We start from the raw sequence: 24,582 nt of genomic DNA on the forward strand, positions 1-24,582 counted from the left end.
GCATACGGGGGCCAGTCACACGAATTTGCACTAAGCTGTAAAATCAGAGTAATGCACTCAGCCCATCAGTTTTAAGCGCTGCACCATTTGGTTGAGCAGACTATCTCACCTTGGAGAGATACCTATTTTCCTACCTTCACATGGTTGCTACAATCACCAAATTGCCTTTATTGATTTAAAATAATAAGGCACTTCAATGCAGTGAAGACTGTCAGCAGTACCCCCCATCCCACCCTAGCCTTTCAATATTTGAGTTTAAGTGATAAAGAGCCATTGAACGACAGTCTCAGTTTAAAGTCAGGGTATTGATCCACAAAGGGGAACTTTTGGACCTGTGTCATGTGGCTTGTGTCCCTTTTTGAAACTGAGTGTGTTTTTTCCATTAACGCTAACCACAACAATGCCACAGTGTTGTCTTAGTGTTCCTTCTAAACGGACTTCGACCGTGGTTTCAGCGCAATGAATGACAAATGTGTAATTGAATAATGGATCTTTTTTACCTTTTCCCCTTAAATATGCATCCATTCCAGCGTTTGGTGGTTTCAGTGGACTGTGCAATGGAGTAACATATCTCAAAAGCAAAATTCCCCACATAACTGAACCCCACCATAGCTTAATGGTCTGGAGCCTATTTTGGAGTGTGAAATAGGTTATGCCCTGGACCAGAAACCATGAGAACATTAGGGAGAACATACAAACTCCACACAGACTGAGCTGGATTCAAACCCCTGTCCATACGCTTTGACATTATCATTCAAGTGACAGGCTCCAAGATAGCAGTGTCTTCTCCCACAACACCAACTAAAATCCTGAAAATATGCAAGGTGGTCCCCTGTTCAACACTGGACGGTGTGATACCAGGGATAACTGGACAAACTGCAAAGTCATAATGCCTTGTTTGCTTAATACTAGTATACTTTGGAAGGACTAGTGATATTTACACTTCAGTGGTTTTGCCTTTCACCAAGAGGATGTGCTGCCAACATGGACCTCAGTTATTAATCAGTTAGTGCTTTTAAAAGTCTCTACGTAGAATACAACGATCACAAAAACAGAAGTGCAAGCACAGTCTAACACAGTTATTGCCAAAATCTGTACAGCAGCCTATTTTTTTTAATCATCACTTAATTACATCTCAAAAATGCACAGCTTATCCAGCCTTCCTGCTAAAGAGTACATCATTGATCTGAAAACAGTAAGTCGTAAACAACGAGAATGGACTCCTTTAACTGGACATGCTCCAGGCAGCTGCCTTCCCCAGAGACAAAGAGAAGGACAAAGAGAATGCACTCTGTACCAGTTGGCTGCTTCCTACTTTTAGTCCATTTTCCTAATTTTACACCCAGTAAAACAATTTATTTGCATAACATAAAACTGGATTAATTTTCTGACACTTTTTCTCCAGAGCAACTATGTTACAACAATTTACGCATTTATACATCTGGGTTGTCTTTGCGGTATCAATTCATGGTAATTGCCTTGCTCAAGGGTACCACTGCAGAAGCAGGGATTCAAACACAGATTCAAGCTCTGACCACTGCGCCACCTGTTGCCCTTCAAAAAAAAAATTTAGTACTTTTAGAAAACATTGTATAACCATTGGTAGGAGGTGCGGTGGCGCAGTGGGTTGGACCACAGTCCTCCTCTCCAGTGGGTCTGGGGTTTGAGTCCTGCTTGGGGTGCCTTGTGACGGACTGGTGTCCCGTCCTGGGTGTGTCCCCTCCCCCTCCGGCCTTACGCCCTGTGTTACCGGGTTGGGCTCCGGTTCCCTGTGACCCCGTATGGGACAAGCAGTTCTGAAAATGTGTGTGCGTGTGTATAACCATTCTTTTCCTCTCTTGGTTTTCCTTTTCCACAGTGTACAGTGGTAAATTTGCACATTTGAAAAAAGAACAATCCAAAGACATGCTGTTCAGGTTCACCCCTAGTGTATGTGAGTGACACAGAGAGAGAGTGTGTGTGTTCCACTGATGTATGGATGAGTGACCCAGTGTAAGTAGTGTATCTAGCAGTGTAAGTCACTGCAGTGAATAAGGTGTGTGGGCTGATAACACTACATAGAGTTTATCGGAAGTTGCTTTGGAGAAAAGTGTCTGCTAAAAAAAATAAATGTTAATGTTAGAACATGAAGGGGGTACGGTGGCGCAGTGGGTTGGACCGGGTCCTGCTCTCCGGTGGGTCTGGGGTTCGAGTCCTGCTTGGGGTGCCTTGTGACGCCTGGCGTCCTGTCCTGGGTGTGTCCCCTCCCCCTCCGGCCTTACGCCCTGTGTTGCCGGGTAGGCTCCGATTCCCCGCGACCCTGTATGGGACAAGCGGTTCTGAAAATGTGTGTGTGTGTGTGTGTGTGTGTGTGTGTGTGTGTGTGTGTGTGTGTGTGTGTGTGTGTGTGTGTGTGTTAGAAAATGAAGGTGCAGTAGTCTGCATGTCTTGATGGAAACCCCAGGGACATGAGTCACCTACAGTATATATTAAAAACATAAGTAAACAAAATGTTTAAAACCAAACTCAAATCCCCAACTCCTTCCACATGGAATGCCTTGATAAATGGGTGGCACAACTGTCATCATAGAAACTGACATTTTAAAAAAGTTTGTCCTATGAAAGCTAGCCAATTTAGAAGTATATTCAATTATTTAAACTGAAAGCACGGCAAACACAGTGCTAAAAAAATACTCTGTGCAATTACCAATGCACAGGCAGGTGGGTCAGTGTGAGCCCTTCACAGGAAATGATGGGTGGAGATGATTTAAACACCTATCTAACCTATGGAATATCAATGGCCAGAGTCACTGAACTGGTATTTCTAACTACAGGTTATTTTTTACATCTGGAAGATCAGTGTGTTCATGATGAGTTATGTAATTCAGTAAAAGGTGTCCCACAAAGCCATCTGTCGTCAAGGTTTATGATCATTTTAAAAGTAACACATCATCACAGTAACATCAACGGTAAAAGTCATACAAGTAAAAAAGAAGATATTTCCACAAATTTTTCCTGCTTGTTATGACTGCTGTGATTTTAGAATCCGTATGAATAGAAAGAAACAATAGGGTGTTCAAACGAAGCTGGATAATAGTTCCAAGACCCTAGCTTGCCCTGGATATGAGAGAGTTAAACACAAGACCAAACCAACGGCCATGTGTGGGGTGTGTGGAATGGTTTGAGCAGATTCAAAACTCGAGGTATAGAGGTCGAAATATACACAGCAATGTAAATGGGTGCTGAAAGGAACACAGTCAGTTTTTACACTCGTCCCTACATCATTTGTCACGGCTGGTGATCCGGAAGATGTGATGCGAGAGATGATGCCTGATGATACCACGCTGCCTTTCATGCAGTTCAGCCCAGCTGCAGTAGGGTTACTATAGGTCAACTCATAATATCCAGTAGAAGCAGAAAAGGGCATGCACCCTATTTGCGTTTTTATGATTTATGTCTATTAGTTATGTATTATTTAAACTTACCTGTTATCTTTTGATTCATCTTTACTGTCAACCACAGGTATACTTTTATAGCCTTAGCTTTTTAAAGTTATTAGCCTAGTGATTTGAGCTGCTGCTTTTTGGGTCTAAAGGTTATCGGTTCGAATTCTACCTCCAGCTCTAGTACAATTATTCAAAATATTTACCTTGAATTGCTCCAGTAAAATTGCTCAGCTATATAAAGGGGTAAAAAACTGTAGGTAGCTTAACACCGAAAGTTGCTTTTGAGAAAAGCATCAGCTAAATGAATAAATGTAAACATTTTAACTGTACATTTATATGGTACAAGGTGTCAAATGACTGTACTCAAGAGTCACATCTGCATCCAAATATCTCCTTCTGTTGATGTAATGTACTCGTATTGTTCTCTGAGATGCTTTGGAGAACGCACACACACTTTCTGAACTGCTTGTCCCATACAGGGTTGCGGGGAACCGGAGCCTAGCCCAGTAACTCAGGGTGTAAGGGCAGAAGTGGAAGGGACACACGCAGGACGGGACGCCAGTCCATCACAAGGCACCCCAAGTGGGACTTGAACCCCAGACCCACTGGAGAGCAGGACCAGGTCCAACCCACTATGCCATCACATCTCCCTTGTGCTTTGGAGAACACACACACACACACACACACACATTTTCAGAACCGCTTGTCCCTTACGGGGTCACGGGGAACCGGAGCCTACCCGGCAACACAGGGCGTAAGGCCGGAGGGGGAAGGGGATACACCCAGGACGGGACGCCAGTCCGCCGCAAGGCACCCCAAGCGGGACTTGAACCCCAGACCCACCGGAGAGCAGGACTGTGGTCCAACCCACTGCGCCACCGCACCCCCCTGCTTTGGAGAACAGCATCTGATAAATGAATAAATTAATTTTTTAAATCAACATGCTCAAAGAGACATCATACAGTACTTGGGCTGCAGCTACCAGGTCCAAAAGACACATGGTAGCACAATGTGTAAAGCCAGAGCCTCATAGATACTAAGCTACTCAGTGGACACTGGGCTCAAGTCCAGCTCATGGCATTTGTGTGTTTCTCTCTGGTTGCATCCCCCGAAGATGCATGGAAGAAGCTGCTGGCAAAGCACTTTGGTTCTTCCTTTGCCTTAGAAACCAAATTAACAGTTGCTGTGATTTAGGCTTGACTCAACAGCACTTCCATCAATACAGACCAAAATAGTAAAGCTTTGAGGAAATGTAACATATCATGCAGGAACTAAAACCTGTATTTAGACTACACACACACAATGACTGAAACCACTTGTCCCGAGTGGGGTCGCGGCAAACTGGAGCCTAACCCCACGACACAGGGTGCAGCGCTGGAGGGGAAGGGGACACAGCCATGACGGGACGCCAGTCCATCGTAAGGCACCCCAAGCAGAACTTGAACCCGAGACCCACCAGAGAGCAAGACCCGGGCAAATTTAGATTACAAGCATGGTAATTTGTATATTGTGTTGGATAATTAAAAGGTGAACATGTTATAACTTACAGAAGCGCATATTTACAAGGATTACAACTAACTGAAACGTGTTTAACACAATGTTTAACTTTACTTGCGCTTTCTTACTTTTGACTTACAGCTTGCAAGTTGAAACCACATCCCCCAAAAGTGAACTTCCACCACAGGCATAGATGAGTTCTTCATCTTAAAAGAGCAATCGGTATAGGGATGTGGGGCCCAGCAGCTAGAATCAACAGGAACCATACAGGAGGCTGTAAAATCTGAGTAAATAAATACAAATGATTCACATCAGCACTGATCCTGTCTAGTGGTCATCATCAGACAGAAACTGAACTCTCAACATGAGTTCAGCTCTTACCCCACTCTGGGAAATTTTGGAGGCTTCTACCTCAATTTCACATCTCACTCACCTGATTTCTGGAATGGTGGACATTGGAGCAGAAGTCCTGCTTTATGCTGTACTCATTCAGAGTGAGTAAAAGGGCTGGAAAAATCATTCTAGACCCCTCACATCCGGGCCACTTCCTCTTTGAACTTTTGCCGTCTGGCCGGCGCTACAGAGCACTGAGCACCGGGACAGTCAGGCACAAGAAAAGTTTCTTTCCTCAGGCCATCTATCTTATGAACAGTTAAATGCCCCCACTGGGCAATAAACATGTGCAATACACAACACTATTTATACTTATATTTATTTAACACACCATACCTCTTATTTACATTCCCTTACATTTGTATGTAACATACCTGTACATACATATGATGTCTAGTGTCTATTTGGTATATTGTGCATTTTTTATTTTTTTATATATTTTTCACTTATTCTATTTTTATTATCTGTGTCTTATCACTGTCATTCTGTCTGTGCTGTGGGAGTTTTTGTCACCAAGACAAATTCCTTGTATGTGTAAACGTACTTGGTAATAAAGCTCATTCTGATTCTAATTCTGATCTGATTGAACAAGGTACTATTAAACTGAACAAGGTACTGCTTTACCCTAATTTAGTGAAATGTGACTGTACTGCATGTCACCACACAGCAGCATTAGGTAACAATAAGCTCTGCTTGTGCTGTTTCCAATTAGCTAAGTGTGCAGTGGACAAAATCTACTCATTCACTGAAAGGTGACTGTTGAAAACTTCAGTTTGCTCATTTACTGTAAAGTACGAACAGGAAAAGCAAGAAAGACGTGTTGATGCTGAAGCAATCAATTTTTTCTTAAATGTTTTTTTTTTTTCAGAATGTAAATCTACCTAAAGCCAAATTACACAGCGCACTGAGACTATTTCTTCCTTGTTCTTCATAATAAATTCAGTGCCTTCAGGTTTTATATTTAGTACAAAACTGCTTACCTGTTGTTACAGAGACTGGAATGTCATTTCAAGACAAAAAGGAACTTCATCCTCAACTTGTGTTCAAAGTGGTTCTTTTTCTTTTACAGCTCTAGCCTTGGTGTTGTAGTGGATACCATACTGACAGAGTGCCCATTCAGTGTCAATGTTTCTCATCATATCTCACAAAGCAAACACATTTCTCAACAGTTCCTGTGTCATACTTAAATATAGAAGAAAATAAAACTAGTAAAACAAACTTCTGGGGGGGGGGGGTTACTTCTGGTGAGTTTGTCTTTACCATTTATAGTATTACCCTGCTTTTGTACAAGTATAATATTCTAAACACGAGAAATGACATAACATTTTTAAATAATGATATCTTTCCATCCACCCATCTACCCATTATCAGTGACTAATTGTACAACGCAGGGTCATGGTGGTCCAGAGCCTATTCAAGAAGCATAGGGCATGAAGCATGGTATATCCTGAGTGGAACACCAGCACGTGGAAGGATAAAAACAACAATAATGCAATATAATTTGTGAATGTGACTGCTCACTCACTCACTCACTATGCAAGTGAGGGTTGCGGTGGTCCAGATCCGGTTCAATAAGCAAAGGGCACTAAGGAAATCAGGGTAGAACCTGGACAGGATGCCAGTCCATTGCAGTGAATACAAGCATGTTTTCTGAATTGAAGCACGCTTTCTGAAAAGTTGCAGTCACTTTCATTGGTATTTTGGCAAGAAGGCACCCAGCCGCACCTGCAGGAACAGGCGAGGGTGAGCTGATATCATCACCTGTTCATGATTACACATCAAGCAGGCTTCAGGACAGCGTATATCTTCAGGACAGCCTGGCTGATGCTGTCCCTTCTGCACTTCATGCTGGACCACTGTGAATGTCAGAGTCATGTCAGAATCGCAGTTGTGTCACATTGAGACAGAAAGTTGGAAAGTTTAATACCGTTAATTTATTGTTGATTATATGGTATGTGGGCTGGCCAGTACTGGAAAGGAAAAATTTTATTTATACTTTTGCTATGGTACAGTGAAAGTCAGTACTTTCAGCAGACAAAAGAAAAATGTCAGCAATGTCCATCAAAGCAGTGGTAGAACTCAGCTGGGGGGTGTGTGGATGGGGGACAGGGGTGGGAGCGACACAATAAACCAGGATTAAGTTTGTTACCACTAAATTTCAATTAGTTAATTTAGGGAGAGAATGCAGTGTGGTTACAGGCTATGCTTCCGTTGGAACAACCTTCTGAAGTAACCGCACAAACAAGTATTTTCTGGGAGGACAAACAAGCGTGAGCTCTCTTTAGACATCCCTTTGGGTTACTTCCAGAACTTTCTTCTTTCACAAAACAAAGAGATGATAGACTACAGAATACAATAATAAATTCTCATTTTATGTGGGAAACTTTCCACTTTATTTAGCTTAAAGTTTTCTTATTTGAAAGTCTGTATTTGCACTGTTCCCATAGAGGAAATCGGAATCCTGACAACAAAACAAGGATAATTTATTTGCCAAACTCGTTTTGCTTGACTGTTGAGCACCTGGAATTTTATACATATTTACAGTCTCTTGGTGTTATTCAGAATGTAACAGCAGAAAATAGCTCAACGAACAAGTCAAAACCTTTGTCCCGAAGTGCGCAGGCGCCAGGACCAGCAGCTAACAACGAAAGATACAAAAATCAAAATAATGCTAAGATGTAACAGGAAATGACTGTATGCTGGGTGTTGGCAGAACTGCTATTTTACCATATTAAACTGTGTAAATATTGACTGCAGTTCTCTTCTGAAAGCAAACTTATTTTTGCACATTCAAAATGTTAAACGTGTACAATGGTGTCCCAACTCATGCAGGTAAAGACGTTTTAACCCCACTCCGCATGAGGGAGGTGATGTCGAGCGCCAGGGACGCTGGGAAAACGACGTTAAGCGGCCCCTTTAAGAGCTGTTTTGACCGCGCACGTGGGCGCCCCTGTCGGGAGCGCGCTGTCCGGGCGCCGGCGGTGACCGACAGTAACCCCCCTGCTCGAGGAGACGCCGCGTGCGCTATAAAAGCCCGGAGAGGGTGAAAAAGGGCTGTGAACAAAGACGGGAAGGTGCAGGGTGGACAGACAGAAAAAAAAAAAGCCAGAAAAAGGGGAACTCAGTCGGTGGGTTTATTTCGGGCCGATTTACAACACCTGGAGGAGTAATTAACGAAGGTAAAAACCAGGTAACTGTTTCCTCACACTCGACTCGTCATTATTAATTAGGTGACACGCTGGACTCTGTCTCTATGCTCGTTGTATTTTCAGGGAATAAAACATGCAGTGTGTTGTGTTGTGTGTTCCGCGGTTCTCAGTTTTTTAATGGAATGGTTCATTTAAAAAATTATGCTTTTTTTTTCCCCTCTTTGCCCGTTTTTTGTTTTCTTACAGTTCTATATCATATCGCGACTACAACAACAAAATCCTGCGATGCGCACAGACAGACATACACAGACACGTTGGAAGGTTCTTTTTTTGTTGATGTTTTTTCGCACTTACGATGTTGAAGCACTTAGTTCTGGGGTTGTTGCATATCATATGTGGTGTAGGTGTTATTCTGTACTTAGGATAATGCGGTAACGTGGCGCCCCCGACAACGAACAGTTGTTCTGTAGAGTCGCGAGCGAGCGATCGTGCGGCTCTGAGCTCGTGCTCGGCGAAGGAAACGATCATTCTCTCCGCGACGGAGACAGGGCGACAGGCAGGGGCTCCGATGCACGAACAAACAAAGCACCTCAGTGTGTGACACTTCTCTCTCTCACTGCACGACGGGACGAAGCGCTCTGTTTCACGCGGGTCGTGAGACGTGGCAACAAAATGAATTTCACACAAGAAAAAAAGAAAAACCAAGTGGCTTGCGGTACTAATGATCATGTTGAATAATAATAATAATCATCATCATGTCGCTGGTTGTGTGACATGAACGTAACGGTGACAAAGCTGGGCGACAATTCCAGTGAAAGACACTAACTAAGACACATACCGAGAAGGGATGCGAGTGTGTGCTGTGTGTCTGTGCCTGCACTGAATCCTGGAGGGGCATCGGTTCTGGCTGCAATATGTGCTGGAATGATCTCCCTCTCTCACTCAGAGATACTGAATTACCTCTGAATGCTCCAACTGATCTCCTATCTAGCCCATAAATCATGCGCATCACATATCTGTCACAATCACCACTGTATTTCCTATCTCAATTCTCTGCGCTGCTCCTCATGCGATGTTGTTAATGTTATCTTTATTGAAAAAAAAAAAGAAAGTACTTTGCACCAATCCACGTGCAGCTACCCATGTTAATAATGTGTGCTGGTTTAAACTGTGATTTCAGACAAACCGGCTGAACTTTGAGAATCGCGCGTCTCCGTCTCTTGGTGAAATTAACTCGTGTTTATTCTGCGTTGTGTGTCGCTTCGGAGAAAAAGTGTCAAATAAAAAGAGATAAATCATGTGTCAAACCCTCCCGTAATCCCACTGAGATACTGGAAAGGAAATCAATCAATGCCATGGCATCACAACACTTTTCACCATTAAATGTGTAGGTGTAAATACATAGCTGATAGCATATTGCACAAATCGAAGTGTTCAAATGTCAAAACTCTTAGGGTTGAAATGAATTTACCATATAAATCGTAGTTCTGTGGGGGCTGAAAAAAAGCAGAGATCCGCCGTTGCAGCTTGTGGCGCAGCAGTTAGAGTCGCCCAGCGGTCCCGGGTTCGAATCCTGCTCCCGCTCTAGTTTAGTACCTTGAGAAAGGTATAAGTTTATACAGCAAGAATACCCAGCTGTATAACTGAGTAAATCACTGTAAAGCTGGTTATTTAACACTCACTTCGATAAAGACTTCAGTTAATAAAAGTGTAATTAACGGATCCTCTACTAAAATTCGAGAAAATCAGTACTAAAGTTACACTGACTAAATTTATCCTGGTATTTTAATGAAAATGAATAATAAATAGTCACGCGACTTTGTGTACGGAAACACTACATGAATAAATGTTTAAATATGTAGATTACAGTATTGTACAAGCATTTTTCTAATTTCTTCTACAGATAAACCTAGAGAAATAAAGAATGGGACATATAAAGAGGATATAACGTACTCTTGAATATTTTTTACCTTTTTAATGTGTAACATGGTAAGCCTACGAGCATTGTTCCACGTGACTTTCACTAGCCTGAAAAATTCTGATGAAATATCATATTATACTTTAACCATTTAATTTAGGTTTTAAGTTGGATGTTAAATTTTGAAAACTATCATTTTTATTGATATGCTTAAATATTATAATATTGATGATGAAACTGACAAAGGGCATACAGTATATCACATATTAAATTGGGGCATGTTTTAAAAATAGTCATCATAGCTGCGATATAGGCCTGCTTTTGACTGAGTCACATGAATGCTTTGCGTAACATGAAATCCCCTGTCTTTTAGTTACCTCATGACACCACATACTGTTTTTAATCTGGGTCTGAAAATAAATTTCTGGATCATTCCTTACAACACATTTATAACATTTGTCACTGTTCTATGTTGAAAATGCAGTAGAATTCAGTCCAAGCCATTATGAGAGAGGGCTGTCCTCGTTTTCTGTGAATGTAGGTTTTTTGCATCTTTACTTGTGTCCCTGGCTAAGTTGATTTCATTTCAGATGTGAATTTCAGACACTGAGAGAAGAAGCACTCACCTTGTCAGTTTCAGATAGTGGCCCATGTACTTTGTTCTAGCCCTTTGAGCAACGCCTTTGTGGCAAAGTCTTTTCTGTAGCCTCACCACTCGCTCTGTCTTCAGTTGGAGGTCAGACGCAGCCGCGGGAGAAGTCCAGCACCGAGATGTCCGTCTCAACCCAGCTGGGCCTCCTGCTGTGGAAGAACTTCACCTACAGAAGAAGACAAACGGTAAGTTGACTCTACCATCTGCACTTCATTTATTTGCTTTTCCGCCATGGACACCCCATTATTCACTTTGGAACAAGTCTGCAGAAGTTCTACATGGTCCTGTCAAGTAACGAAATGTGATAAAATGGATGTAAAGGAAGTATAAAATAAACTCAGAATTCCTTGTGCCATCCATTGTGCTTTTGTCCATAATAATCTGTGGTGATGACAGGTGGGTGGAATTTTACCTTTGCAAACTGTATAACATGTACACAGTGAAAGACAAACCTTTCCACCTTTGAGTAAACAGCTGTGTGTCCATCCTGACCTCACGTGTTCCTGGTGTCTTCTTTATTGTAGAGTAACACTTTAAATTATGTGTCCCTGTTTTGTTTCTTGCTCCATTACTGTAAAAGTTTTCATTTCAATTGTACGTGGTATCTTTTGAAAGAAGTGAAATAAGCAAAAGGAATCCGCAACTTCATTTGGTACGGCGTTAGATAACGGTGGTGCTACATGGTGGAAAACACAAACAGACAAAGAACATAAATGTCCTCCTAAACTGATAGGTGTATAGTGTCTTTTCTTGTTAAGTGTTGTAGAAAGGTGTTGCCACTGTTTTAGCAGACAAAATGTAAATTAATTACAAATGTAGTATTGCTTTAATACTAATTATTAACCATGTGAACAAACAATCAGAAAATAAACATTTACTGTCAGTGGGATCTTTTTAGTACAGTCTGTTTCTTAACAATGAAACAAAGTTAAATTTTTTAGTTTCTGGTATTTTGCACACCATTCTTGGAAGTGTACATATTTAATTAAGTTTGTGGTTAAATGGTTAAGAAATTTGTTAGGATCTATGAGATGTATTATAAACGAGTGCCCCTCTACCTATGGATTCACACACACATACACACACTTTCTGAACCGCTTGTCCCATACGGGGTCACGGAGCCTACCCGGTAACACAGGGCGTAGGGCCAGAGGGGGAGGGGACACACCCAGGACGGGACGCCAGTCCGTTGCAAGGCACCCCAAGCGGGACTCAGACCCCAAACCCACTGAAGAGGAGGACCAGGTCCAACCCACTGCGCCATCACGCCCCCCTTCCTATGGATTCAGATAAATTATTTTGACAAGATGATGCACAGAGTGGTCCTAGGTGCTCAAAGCTGTAGCAACACACAGGCTTGGATAACAAAGAGGCAAAAAGATATAGACAGACAAAGACAATCATGTTAATCATTGTAGAAGAATGGTGTAGGGCTCCTTGATGGGCTCCTTCTTTGAAGCAGAAATGCTGACTTGTTTTTTGTGGTGCTGTTTTTGTCCCACAGCTCCAGCTGCTGCTTGAGATTATATGGCCTCTCTTCATCTTCTTCATCCTCATCGCTGTGAGGATCAGCTACCCGCCATACGAGCAGCATGAGTGTGAGTAGACAGGCCTTTTATCAGACACCACTGTCCAGCAGAGCACTGTCCAGTGAAGACAGTTTCCATGAATCCAGACATCATTCAGCAGTTGGATGATCAGCTCTTTGTTTCTTTCGGTATTTCAACAAAGGAAGTCAGCTGTGATAATTTCTCTCATTTTCTGTTGTCCTCCCATGCTGCCTTTGGGCTTTACAAAAGAATTACATACATACTTACAAACACACACATTGACTGAAACCGCTTGTCCCAAGCGGGGTCACGGCGAGCCGGAGCCTAACCCAGCAACAGAGGGCGTAAGGCTGGAGGGGGAGGGGACACACCCAGGATGGGACGCCAGTCTGCCGCAAGGCACCCCAAGTGGGACTCGAACCCCAGACCCACCAGAGAGTGGGACCTGACCAAGCCCACTGCGCCACCGCACCCCCCTCCATATGTACTGTATATCATAAATACATGTTTGTATGAACCCCTTTTTATTAATACCTTTTACAAATTTTTGAACTACTGTATATTAAATAACAAAGATGCAGTGGTCTAGTAGTTTCTTATCAGCTGCAAGTAGCTACCTGCTACCTTTATGATGACTTACAATTTCAGAGGGACTTGTACATTTTTCTTCTTCTAATCAATTTTCCTAAGTTTAGACATCTCTAACAATCAGGACAACTAAAATGTAATCCATCATTATATGCAACAATAGGCCTGTTAAGTGAAGTGATGTGCTTAGTGTTTGGTGCATCAGACCACCTTTGCCCTTGACAGTAAAACCATCACGGTGATTGTTTGTATACAAGATATACTTCAGCACAAATGTAGACTTTTCATAACTGACGATGGAATTAGTTGGGACTTAATTAACACTTATTATCAGTAACACTTAATACTTACTCATACCAAAACAAATAAACATGCTGATCAGTGACAGAATTCTACAAAGGCAAATCTGTGTTTGGCGATTAGTTCTAGTAAAGATGCAACAATAAATAGTGTTAACAGGGTGCAGACCAGAAATGCTCCTCTTCCACAGTGATTTATTCTTAAGTCTGAGTGTGTCTAACTACAGAATTATCAGTATGAGGTTTGTTAGATTTCTGGTGGTTCATTTATGGCACATTATTGCCCTTGTTTTGTTATTATCAAAGGTCTGTATGTACTAGATTTGAGAAAATTTTGAATGAGCCAGATAGGGAGCATGTTATCTATGAATGTGAGTCCATATCAGCTAGTCTAACCATTGGCAGTAATCTTACAAAGTATATGAAGTATAACAGGGTGGAATGGAATAACGAAGAATACAGCGTTTGATAGTGACATTGAATATCTGCATGAGGGATTGACCTGCTGTTAAGATTGCACACCCTGGTGTGTCTCTAGATCACCATGACATTGGCTGGATAAGCAGTTGGTAAAATGATTAGATCAAGAGTAATTCAATAGTCAACCTGAGCCACTTTTCACAGAGCATTTTGTCAATGGGATATTTTGATTGCAAGTTAAATAAAAGCTGTTACACAGTCTGCACAAATCTGTAATGCCCGTATCAGATCTAATGTGCACTGTGAATACTGAAATGAAAATTGTATCACAGTTGCTTTGCAATGTGAATTCCCATATTCCGCAAGCCTGAAAGGAAAGCAATACATACTTTTTTAAATTTTTGTTTAAAAAAAATTGATACGGGCAGGGAAATATTTCAGCAATGAATCACTCAGCATGTGAGTGTTGCATGTTGCAATGCTCTGCTCAAAAAGGATGTTGGATCTCAAGAAGCAAACTCGTGCTTTACTCATTTAGGGTCACTTGCAAGCTTTGCATCTGTTTCTATCAATTTTTATCTACTTGTATCATTTATATCTGTTTTCATTTTATCTATTTCTATTTATTTCTATCCATTTGGATCCAAGTGGACCCTATATGCACAGATTAAATGGTTAATTTTATTAACCTTTTCTTATTAACCTCTGTTTTGCTCAATAAAAAAACATTTTTTCTCAATTTATTTAATCAGGTTACCAGAAGTCCTACCTCATACAATTTAAAAACCACAGAAAGACACAATTTAGAATTTCTCTAAGCGCAATCATTGTCCTATAAGCCACAACCCAACCATGGGTTTTATTTTTATCTTATCAGGTGTTTGTTGTGCTTCATAACTGGCCAGTTGGCAGTCTTAAGGTTGCGTGATTATCAGGCCCATTTCTCTGACTCCCTGCACAGATGACTGTGAACTTTTTGAGCGACAGCATCTTGGGTCAAGGGTCGCCAGATTTGCTGAGTCAGTTGGATTCCAGATAACATCCCAGCACCAAGAATTGCGTTGGGGGTTAATAGGGTTACTGGGGGAACGCTTGCAGATGCATTACTTCTTATGTAACCTCAGGCCACATACTAGCTATCTCTGTCTGTCTGGGAGACCTATGTATATATTTATTTTGTGCACCTATGTTCCCTTTAACAGATGCCATTCACTGATAAACTAACTGCATGGCCAAGGAATCATAATATTACATACAGTACAATTGTAGTCACTTTGACCCCTTTAGGTTAGAAATCCTGAACTGCTAAACTACCTGCTGTTCGGTAAACATAGGTATAATTTTTGCATTCATAAGTTATGATTATTTTACATCAAACACATGATTACACAGTTGCTACGTGTTTTTTGATTCAGCGCGTTCTTTGATCTTTTCTACATACCTACGAAAATAGTGTTTAAAGTAATACTTGAACTGCTACTTTGTCATATGGCATCACATTTTAATTAAAAGAACAAACATTATATTTAAATGACAATCATCCGAGTTCTTGCAAACTTTTTACGTTTGAAATAGGTTTTACAAGGAACCTACAGTTTATGTTCATATGCTGTTAATCTTGTTCATTTTCATTTTTTGGTGACTTGTTTGTTAGCGCACTGACAGCTGTCTTTGTGATTCTTACAGGCCACTTCCCCAACAAGGCCATGCCCTCAGCAGGGACGTTGCCTTGGGTACAAGGGATCATCTGCAATGCCAACAACCCTTGCTTCCGCCATCCTACCCCTGGGGAGACCCCTGGGGTAGTAGGCAATTTCAACCAGTCCATGTGAGTTACCACCTGACTTCGCACTTACAGGCGAAAGTCTTTGCGTTTGAGTCTCACAGCAGATGCATTCCAATTACCCTCTGGTGTCTTTGCCATTTTTATCTTCTTAGCTTATTGAGGGACAGTAATAGTAGCATTGTTTCAGTCTCAATGTGTGTCTTCTCCATGTCTTTTGACAGCCACACTCTTATGTGTAAAAGCGTGATGGTGTAGATGTGCGACCACTTACTTTTAAGAATACGCTTCTCAAAGTATTTGTTTCTTTGTTCTTTCTGTTTTTGCTGGACTTCCGCAGCATCTCACGGCTGTTCTCCGATGCCAAGAAAATCCTGCTGTACAGCCAGCATGACAGGAGCCTGGAGGGCTTCAAGGACTTGATCAAGGCCCTGAAGACACTGCAGAACAACACCTCAGGTAAGGGCTGAATAGGATACTCCGAATCTCTTTTTCTGCATTGGAAACCACAAAAGAGTTATGGATCAGGGTTCGAAGAGGCTGCTGTTTACAGTTCTGCAGTGGCTCTGTAAATGGCCGCTCTACAGTGATTCAGTGTAAATGGAGTTGCACACCATACCTTTTGTGCATGACAATTAATGCTCAAGCAATAAATTTTAAGGGCTTTGTAACATGGAAATACAGGGTTGGTTTAGATAAAAGGTAATGGGATGGATGTGGCCAGGCTCCATTTAAAAATTGACCCAACAGCCACTGACCTCATTTGACATCGTTCAAAGAGCATGTAAAGAAAATTACAGAAACTCTTTGCATCAGTGAGATCCCATGGTTTTTCTTCTTCAGATCCAGGGATTGATACTAATTTTTCTGGATGTATTTTGAGAACTTTTGTGTAGTGCAAAACTAGATTTTACTCTTGGAACACAAAAACTGGATCAGCAGTTTGGGAGAGGAGGAACCTCCTGGCCTTGACTCTGAAAGAACTGACTTAATTTTTCTAATTTGACTAAGATGTAAGCTGAAATGTTATGTAAAACTCCCAGATTTTTAAGGGAACCAGTTGGTTTGGCTAAGTTTGAGCTCTAGGCCTGTCTTATGTTGTTGACATTGTTGGGTTTTTTTGGTGCTACGCTCTGTGGTCTGGATGAGCTCTATTAACAAGCGAAAATCACTGGTGTGTTATCATTTTATAGTTTTACAGGGGTCATTAATGCTAAGTTGCTAACAATGTTTACAATTTTATTTTTCTTGGTTTGACTTCAACAACCCAATAAAACTCCAGCCCTCATTAACCTAGAGATTTTTCTGAAATGGCAAAATCCAACAGTTTAAATCTCACTTACAAAGCTGGCGATTGCATCTTACACTATGAAAGGGGCTGATCCCAAATTTTTTCCATCCTCTGAAGTGATAAGACATGTTGCAGCAGGTAAATGTGCACAAGGCAAATTTTAAGGAATGTAACCCACTCACAAGATGTTGAGGATGGCTGGAACATGCATTTTTCATTCCAGTTATCTGTGGCATTTGTTATTTGTTATCAATTACTTTGTGTGCAAATCACACAGTCACTTTGACACCTTGTGCTCATACTAAATGTTTAAATAAATAGTTCCACAACACAGTTCTGGGTACTACAGTCCTGAGCTGGTAGTTTTCGAAAGATGACTCATTCTTCTTGCATTCAGTTGGGTTTACCTTTGTAACATGTTGTCGCGTGACAGAGAATATCCTGTGGCTTTCAGTTATTCACTAAGCTCACACCTTTCTCTAAGGCAACTTACAATGTTCGTGTACTAATCCACTTACAGCATAAAAACTGAAATGAAGCTCTTTTATGCATCAGAAACTTTTTTCCAAGGTGATTTACAATGTGCTGTTTGTACACTAAATTACTTTAAGTGAGCTATCCTTTTATGCAGTAGGCTAATTTTTACTATATCACCTCAGGGTTAGGGTACTAACAGCAGAACCAGGGATTCAAGTCCAAGGCCTTCAGCTGGTAGGGTGCAGCTTTAACCACTATGGCGGCAGCTTCAGCATAATATGTTAGTACACTGGTCTGTGATAGAAAAGATTACTATCATTGTAATGGAACAGAGGGGACAACTCAGAAGAAGTATGCTGCTTGCTTTCTGAAACTAGTCTGGCTTTTGTCCTGATGTCCTGACTTGTGATCTTATACAGACAATGCTTTGAATTGACTAAAGAACGTGTCCTTATCTAGTATCTCAGTGGGAGCCAGATTTTGTGAGTTGCATAATGGCCTGTGGATTTCAGTTACTGAAAGTGTGCTTTGGTAAGAGAAGCCCCCAGCTGAGGGTTTGTGTGGATTGCTGAAGTTTCAGATGGCTGCGCAGTATGGGAGCCATGTGGACATCCGGGGTGATTGTAATGCCACGGTTGAATTGAGCTGCAATATGGAATCTGCAAGGAATTATCTGATTGAATGTTGGTTCATTGGTTGGGTTCTTTGTCTGCCAATTTCTGACCCCAACTACAGTTTATACCTTGTTTTTGCCCTATTTCACATGTTCTTGTCTTAAAACAGACACCTGATATTGTAAAAAATTACTGAATTACCATTCCTAAAAATTTATGGCTTACAAAATCCAGATGGCTTTCTTCACTTTCTGGCCACTATGAGTCTTTCTGTGCTAATTGAGGCCTTTAGTATTTAGTAACCAGGAATTATGGAATTCTCAATAGATGGTTACACGCTTTCATTTTATATGAAATCCTTAAGAAACTTGTAATGTTCTGAAAATTCCAACCACTAATTACAAAATTGTAGTAACCATGTATTGTGTTTAAGCTCTATACTCCTGGTGTCCCTTGGTCCCTTGGAACTACTGAGTTCCTCCTAGTATTCAAGAAAGGCTTCAAACCCTGTTGTTCTCCTGACAGCTGCATATATCTAACACCATGTGCTATGATTAAGTATTTGTGATTTAATTGTTACTTCTATCAGCAGCTACTTGAGTGAAGTGAACCAGCAACATGGTGGTATCAGACAAACAAGCTGTGTTTTGATAAACTTGTGCCTGTGTCTAAAGCCCTTTGTCTGTTGTGTTTAAAATGTTTCTAAGTGCAATTGCTCTTTGCAGGTTTCAAGCTGAAGGATTTCCTCCATGATAATGAAACTCTGTCCACGTTCCTGCTGCAGAACGCTTCCTTCTCAGAGTATGCTGTCCAGGAGATTCTGGAGGCTGATGTAAACTTGGAAAATGTAAGCTGCTGCTGATTCCATTACTGTCATTATTCTTTTTAAATTATAATATATAGCAATAACAGTGGCTTATTTTTTATGTTGTTTACTCAGGATTACTTGCATAACAAGCAGTTTTTATACTGTTACCGTTTGGTATTGCTCTCATTCATTTTCTCAGCAGCTCTATGTAGAACAAGAGGTTCTCAAGACTGGAAAGTTTCTTCAATTAAAATTATTTTATTCACATTATTTGTGAATGAGACATTGGGACCAATTATCATACTGCTTCTGATGCTTTTTTTAAGAAATAAAATAACATTTGTGTGGCTAATATGAGTTGAATTGGTCTAATGAAATTTGTTGTAAACAGCAGCAGAACTGCAGTAACACCTTGGTTTGCCTGAAAGGTCCTGATGTTCCTATATGGTGTTACAGGTGCTGATCAAAGGCTTTGGTGTGCATCTAAAGGACATGTGCAATAGCACAGCTCTCAGGGACTTTGTGACAATTGCAGACAGGGAAGTGTTGCTGCTTGCCCAGGATATCTTCTGCAAGTCTTCTGAGTCCTGGCTCAGGCAGGCTGAACGCAACTTCCTCTCCAACCTGGACTTCCTGAAGCCAGTTGCTGTAAGTTTAGCTTAACTGCCTATATGAGAGCTGCACTGAAAATGTATCTGAAGTGACCTGCCGAAGGCTTGCATATCAGATACATCCCATGGGCTTCATTGTGTCTTGTCGCTATGTGGTTTCCTGCAGTGTGTTTATTTGACTATAGAAATGCTGAGGCATGTCATACCAAAGGTTAGTTGACTTTTGGCAGGGGTGTTCTGATTTTTTTTGGCTGACTGCTGTGTAATCTTGGTTGTTTATTAGCCTTTGAGTTCTTTCATCCAAACAGCTTGAGTAATTGAAAGCACAGGAACCATCCAATAAGGTTGGTTGACATGATTGGCTGTCATTGGTGAAGATAGAGGACAGCAGGTGGTGCAGTAATTAAAGCTCTTGCTTTGAAGAATCTGAGTTCAAATCCATGCTCCTGCTGTACTAAATTTTAACAAGGTACTAATCCTGAATTGATAAAGTAAAAAATTACCTAGCTGTATAAATGAAATGAGTATGTAATTCTTAGTGAAGAAACCTAACTTTATTAGGTGCCTTGGAGAAGAGTGTTAGAAAAATGAATAATAATTTGAACTCATGGAGTGGCCTGACTCTTGCAGTTGACTATTGCCCGGAACTGGTACAGTTCTGAAGACAGGATTGTGTGGAGTTTCTTCATTTTGCTTTGTCAGATATTTTATATAACCTAAGACAAGTTCTTAGTTGTTTGTCTGAAGACTAAAATCAGGTTATTTAAATTCTGCCAGGCACTAAAAAAGCATACAAATGAACATGCCCCTGCAAAGACATGTTTGGCCTAGTTGTGAACTTCAAAAGACCAACCTTAATGTATGCCCTGGAGGAAAGCAGGAATTGGGTTGAGGTTGAGCTTATTTCCGCTGTTCGCCATTGACATTCCTGTCACTGGGTGCATGTCTTGTGCAGTACACTGAGAATTGATGAGGAGAGTATGCCAAGAACTCAACTGGTGACCTCAATGTCACTTTCTTCCCCAAGGAAAGACAATGAAAAATGAACAGAAATGTACAGAAGTTTGAGAAACAGATGAGATGAGATCTAGTGCACATTGTCACCATGGAAATGTATTACATAAAAATTGCATGCTTCCACATTTTTAAGTCAGTTATATGTCCCTGCATTAGCAAAGAGATGATTATCTGTGAGAATTTGAAATAATTGTGCATTTAAAGCCATGTAATGATGCATTAGAACAAATAATGAGCCCCTTAAGTACTGTAAGAGCTTCTATTGAAGTACCACAAACTAGACCACTAAAACTGGAATGTAACATTTCAGAGCCTGGATATGACCATTCATGTTTTGTTAACTTGTCAAAGAAAAGAGGAAGCACGGTGATGTGTTGCTCTAACTAATAACTAAATCAGAGTTCAACAGAGCTGGATAGCTGATAGCTCTGGGGTCAAGATGTCTCATGCTATAACCTTTGGGCTGGTTAAAACAAGTCAACCCAGACTGGTCAAGGAGTGGTGAAAATTGCACGTTACTGGGTCCTAAACCGCAATGTCCGATGACACAGTTTGGCTTGTTCTCCTATATTTGCAGAAGGATGTTAAAACGGACGCCCGTGATGTCCAGCATGTCTCTGAAGCCGTGAAGAACCTTCTGGAGAGTGTGGGGTCCCTGACAGTTGAGGTACGAAACACTCCACTTAATTCAGTTTCCTGGATTTGCAGTTCCTTTGTTTATAGGGCAACTTCTGAGCAGCAGATAAAGATTGACTAACGTCACAATGACAGTGACAGTGTGTTATTTAAATAATGTTTGTGTTGAGCATCTGCATCAACAGAATAACTTTTTTTTGTGTGTGTGTCCGTGTGGAAATCCAGACCTCAGCCTCATGTAATTCGTACCCTGCTCTATGACAACAGCTGTTCTGTCTTCCAGACTGTTAAGTGTCTTTCATCGATTGCTGAGGTGTTAGAGTGAAGAATGTACATCATGCCATGAGTGGGAGAGGAGTGAGAGGGGACAAACTGGTGGTCAGGTGAAGGTTCTGTAAGAAGAGGGACATGAAAAGCCCCAATCAAGACATCTCGTTATACAAGGTGGGCCAGAGACAAAGGCAGGACAGACAGGAAAGCTGGGCTCAACAGGAGTACATGATGATGCTGGACTATAACGGCAGATGAAAAGACAACTGGCTTCTTTGAGGGACAACAATGACACTGTTTACAGTCATTTTTCTCAGTGCATCTTCACTTGTTGTGGCTTGATCGAACATGAAGTGAATTTACAGAGCAGGGAGTGGGGGGGGGGGGTGCCAATGCAGACAGAGGGACAAGGGTGGGGGTGATGCTGAGATTAATTCATACAGGGGCATAGGAGTAAGGGGGGCTTTGGGGCCATGACAGGCAGTTGAACAAGGGTGGAGGGATCAGTGCAAACAGTGGGACAGGATGGAGGGTGTAGTATAGGGTCAATGTGGGCACTGTGACCGGGCAGGTGTCTTCGTACCTCTTTTTGGCTCCAGAGGCTCAAGCCCTCGTATAAACAGTGCTTGATGGGAAGATGTAGCATGGCCACTACAGGCTGGGAAAGTCATCTCTGTAAAGTTAGTCATGAGTCCCAGTTGTCCCAGAGCTGGTAGCTGTACAGCTCAGTCCAGCTGTAAAGGCAAACAGTGAAACGGCAAGGAAGGGTTTACTGACTACATGGTATGAGGACATGCAAGCAACACAAAGCTTTTTCTGTGTCAAAGACAAGCAGAAGAAACCCCCCTGTTCAGCTTCTCCAAGCCCCTTGTAGTTCTCTTTGTCCCTGACTGAAGGCTGTGAGCCTGTTGCTTGTTGTTGAACTCCAGTAACCCAAGAATGTCTGTGGGAGGGAGGGCACTTAAGGCCATTCTTCTCAGATTACTCAGCCCATTTTTGTACAGCACCTTGGGCGTGCCAGGACACGGTGCTCCTAGGGTTCAGAGGCAGCTGTTCTTTATACTGTCCCTAGCTGGGAGGAGCGAAATACAGCTGTGCTTCCCCCATCCTCCCTACCCTCCCTCCTTAATTTAACTGAAAGCATGTGATAGCCTGCCTGCTGATGTAGCCTTTGAACATCAGGGGTATCTTTTGCTGAGACAGCAGGAGCCTTTCAAACACACTGAGTGTTTCTAACTTACACTTTTATTCAGCTGGCCTTGTCTATTTACTTGGGATGATCTGCAGAGTTTTTCTTTTTAACACATTTTTACTTTGGATATTATAGTGAAGTAACTGAACAGAACCCTTATTAAGGGTAGAAAAATGGATCCTTCCTCTGGGGGTTTAAACCTACAACCCTTTGGGACTCAAACCCAGTTCTTTAAAAAGCTGAATCTACTGGTAAATGTACTACATTTCTCTGAGACTTCATAATATGTACTGCCTGTATATTTACCCCATGTCTGATGGTAACCCTTCTTCAAACAGTGTTTCTCTCCTTTATATTTGTTTTCTTCCTCTGCCACGTGTTCCTTTGTTCCAGCGATGGTCCCTGGAACGGTTCACTGTAGGTCAAGTGGCAGCAAAATATCTGCTTCTCATAAACTCAGTTCTCCTAATGCATAAAACAAAACAAAGATCCAGAAAAGTATGATTCACATCTTTCATTGTTCGGTAAACATTATGCTCCATTACATCACAATTTTGGACAATCTGGAGAACAAGTCTCTTCATGCCTGTATGCAGGTGACTGCAGCTTTTACTTAGTCTCCTGAACCAACCCATTAGTTCTTGTGACTCACCAAAAACACAAAATATAAAACATTACAATCAAAAGTGCCATATAAACAACAATTTAATTAGACAGGTATGTAAACTGAAATTTATCCCACTGAAATGGAAAAATCATGATATATTAGTTACTGCCTTGAATTTTTAAAATGTCAGCTAGAATTTTTCAAAATTCATTTCAGTCCGGAGCCTAACCTGGCACCACAGGGCACAAGGCTGGAGGGGGAGGGGACACACCCAGGATGGGACGCCAGTCCATCACAAGGAACCCCAAGCAGGACTTGAGCCCCAGACCCTCATTGCCAAGTCTTGTTGATTCATGCTTGCTGTGCCAGCGTGCCCCCCTTATTAATTTGTTAATATTATATTATTATCGATATGATGTGTTATTCACTCATCCATCCAGCTTGTCCACCTCATGGTCACCATGGTCTGAAGCCTGTACCAGAAGCCTAGGGCATGAGACAGAATACATCATGGACTGGATGTCAGTCCATCACAGGGCAGTCACGCATACTCATTCACTTATACATACACATATTACACACTCAGGGAGAATGAGCAAAGTATACACAGATTGATTCCGATTTAAACGTTGTACAAATCCACAGCCCGGGCACTGTGAGGCACCAGCACTGCTCGTCGCACCACTGTGCTACCCTATATGAGGAGCCATTGACTGTAATTCATTATCCCCCTCAATCCCCCAAGGCCAAAATCAAACCTTCTTCAACCTAAAGTTCACAGCTCCCCTTTCTTTCCACAAACCCATCTTTAGCTGTCCAGCATGAAGAGCTGGAGCGACATGCGCAATGAGATCTTGTACCTGACGGAAAATGCCAGCGACTCTCCCAGTGAGATGTACCAGGCCGTGTCACGAATTGTCTGCGGACACCCTGAGGGCGGTGGCCTCAAGATCAAGTCCCTCAACTGGTATGAGGACAGCAACTATAAGGCCCTGTTTGGCAACCACAACGACAGTGAGGAGGAGGCCATACCCATCTACGACAACTCATCTTGTGAGTCAGTAACTGGACTAATGTGGATGACCTGTTAAACTGTCATTCCTCTCTGGGCAGAGAAAATGCTAAAAATCCATCTTCTACAGAGAACATGGGAAACTTCTAGAATGTAACACTAACAAATTACATTATTGTCAGTCATTCAGTTGTTTGTGATGCTTCATTAAAATGTAATTCATCAACATGAGTCCTTCAGCACTGATCCAAAGGAACAATACTTTAGGCTTTATTGAATGTTATGCTCCATTACCTTCCCAAGATACTCCTTATGTGTGCAGTCCATTAGTGACTTCCTAGTAGTGTAATAAGGGTCTTGTCTGCTTCCCCAA

At 41.6% G+C, this 24,582-nt stretch overlaps 1 protein-coding gene across 1 annotated transcript in view; it reads left to right on the plus strand.

Annotated features, from left to right (window-relative positions):
• Window positions 1-8,276: 8,276 nt before the first annotated feature.
• The window catches only part of LOC108938769 (ATP-binding cassette sub-family A member 1-like), a 31,465-nt gene continuing 15,159 nt past the window's right edge, over window positions 8,277-24,582 (plus strand). Inside the window, exons 1-9 of the mRNA XM_018759656.1 lie at window positions 8,277-8,505; window positions 11,113-11,219; window positions 12,539-12,632; window positions 15,578-15,719; window positions 16,015-16,133; window positions 18,782-18,903; window positions 19,321-19,512; window positions 21,070-21,159; window positions 24,010-24,250. Of these exons, the coding sequence (XP_018615172.1) occupies window positions 11,154-11,219; window positions 12,539-12,632; window positions 15,578-15,719; window positions 16,015-16,133; window positions 18,782-18,903; window positions 19,321-19,512; window positions 21,070-21,159; window positions 24,010-24,250 (1,066 nt within the window). The 5' untranslated portion in view covers window positions 8,277-8,505; window positions 11,113-11,153. The remainder of the gene's footprint in view (window positions 8,506-11,112; window positions 11,220-12,538; window positions 12,633-15,577; window positions 15,720-16,014; window positions 16,134-18,781; window positions 18,904-19,320; window positions 19,513-21,069; window positions 21,160-24,009; window positions 24,251-24,582) is intronic.

This window comes from Scleropages formosus, chromosome 5 (genome assembly GCF_900964775.1).
Source record: "Scleropages formosus chromosome 5, fSclFor1.1, whole genome shotgun sequence".
In the NCBI taxonomy this organism is placed as follows: domain Eukaryota; kingdom Metazoa; phylum Chordata; class Actinopteri; order Osteoglossiformes; family Osteoglossidae; genus Scleropages; species Scleropages formosus.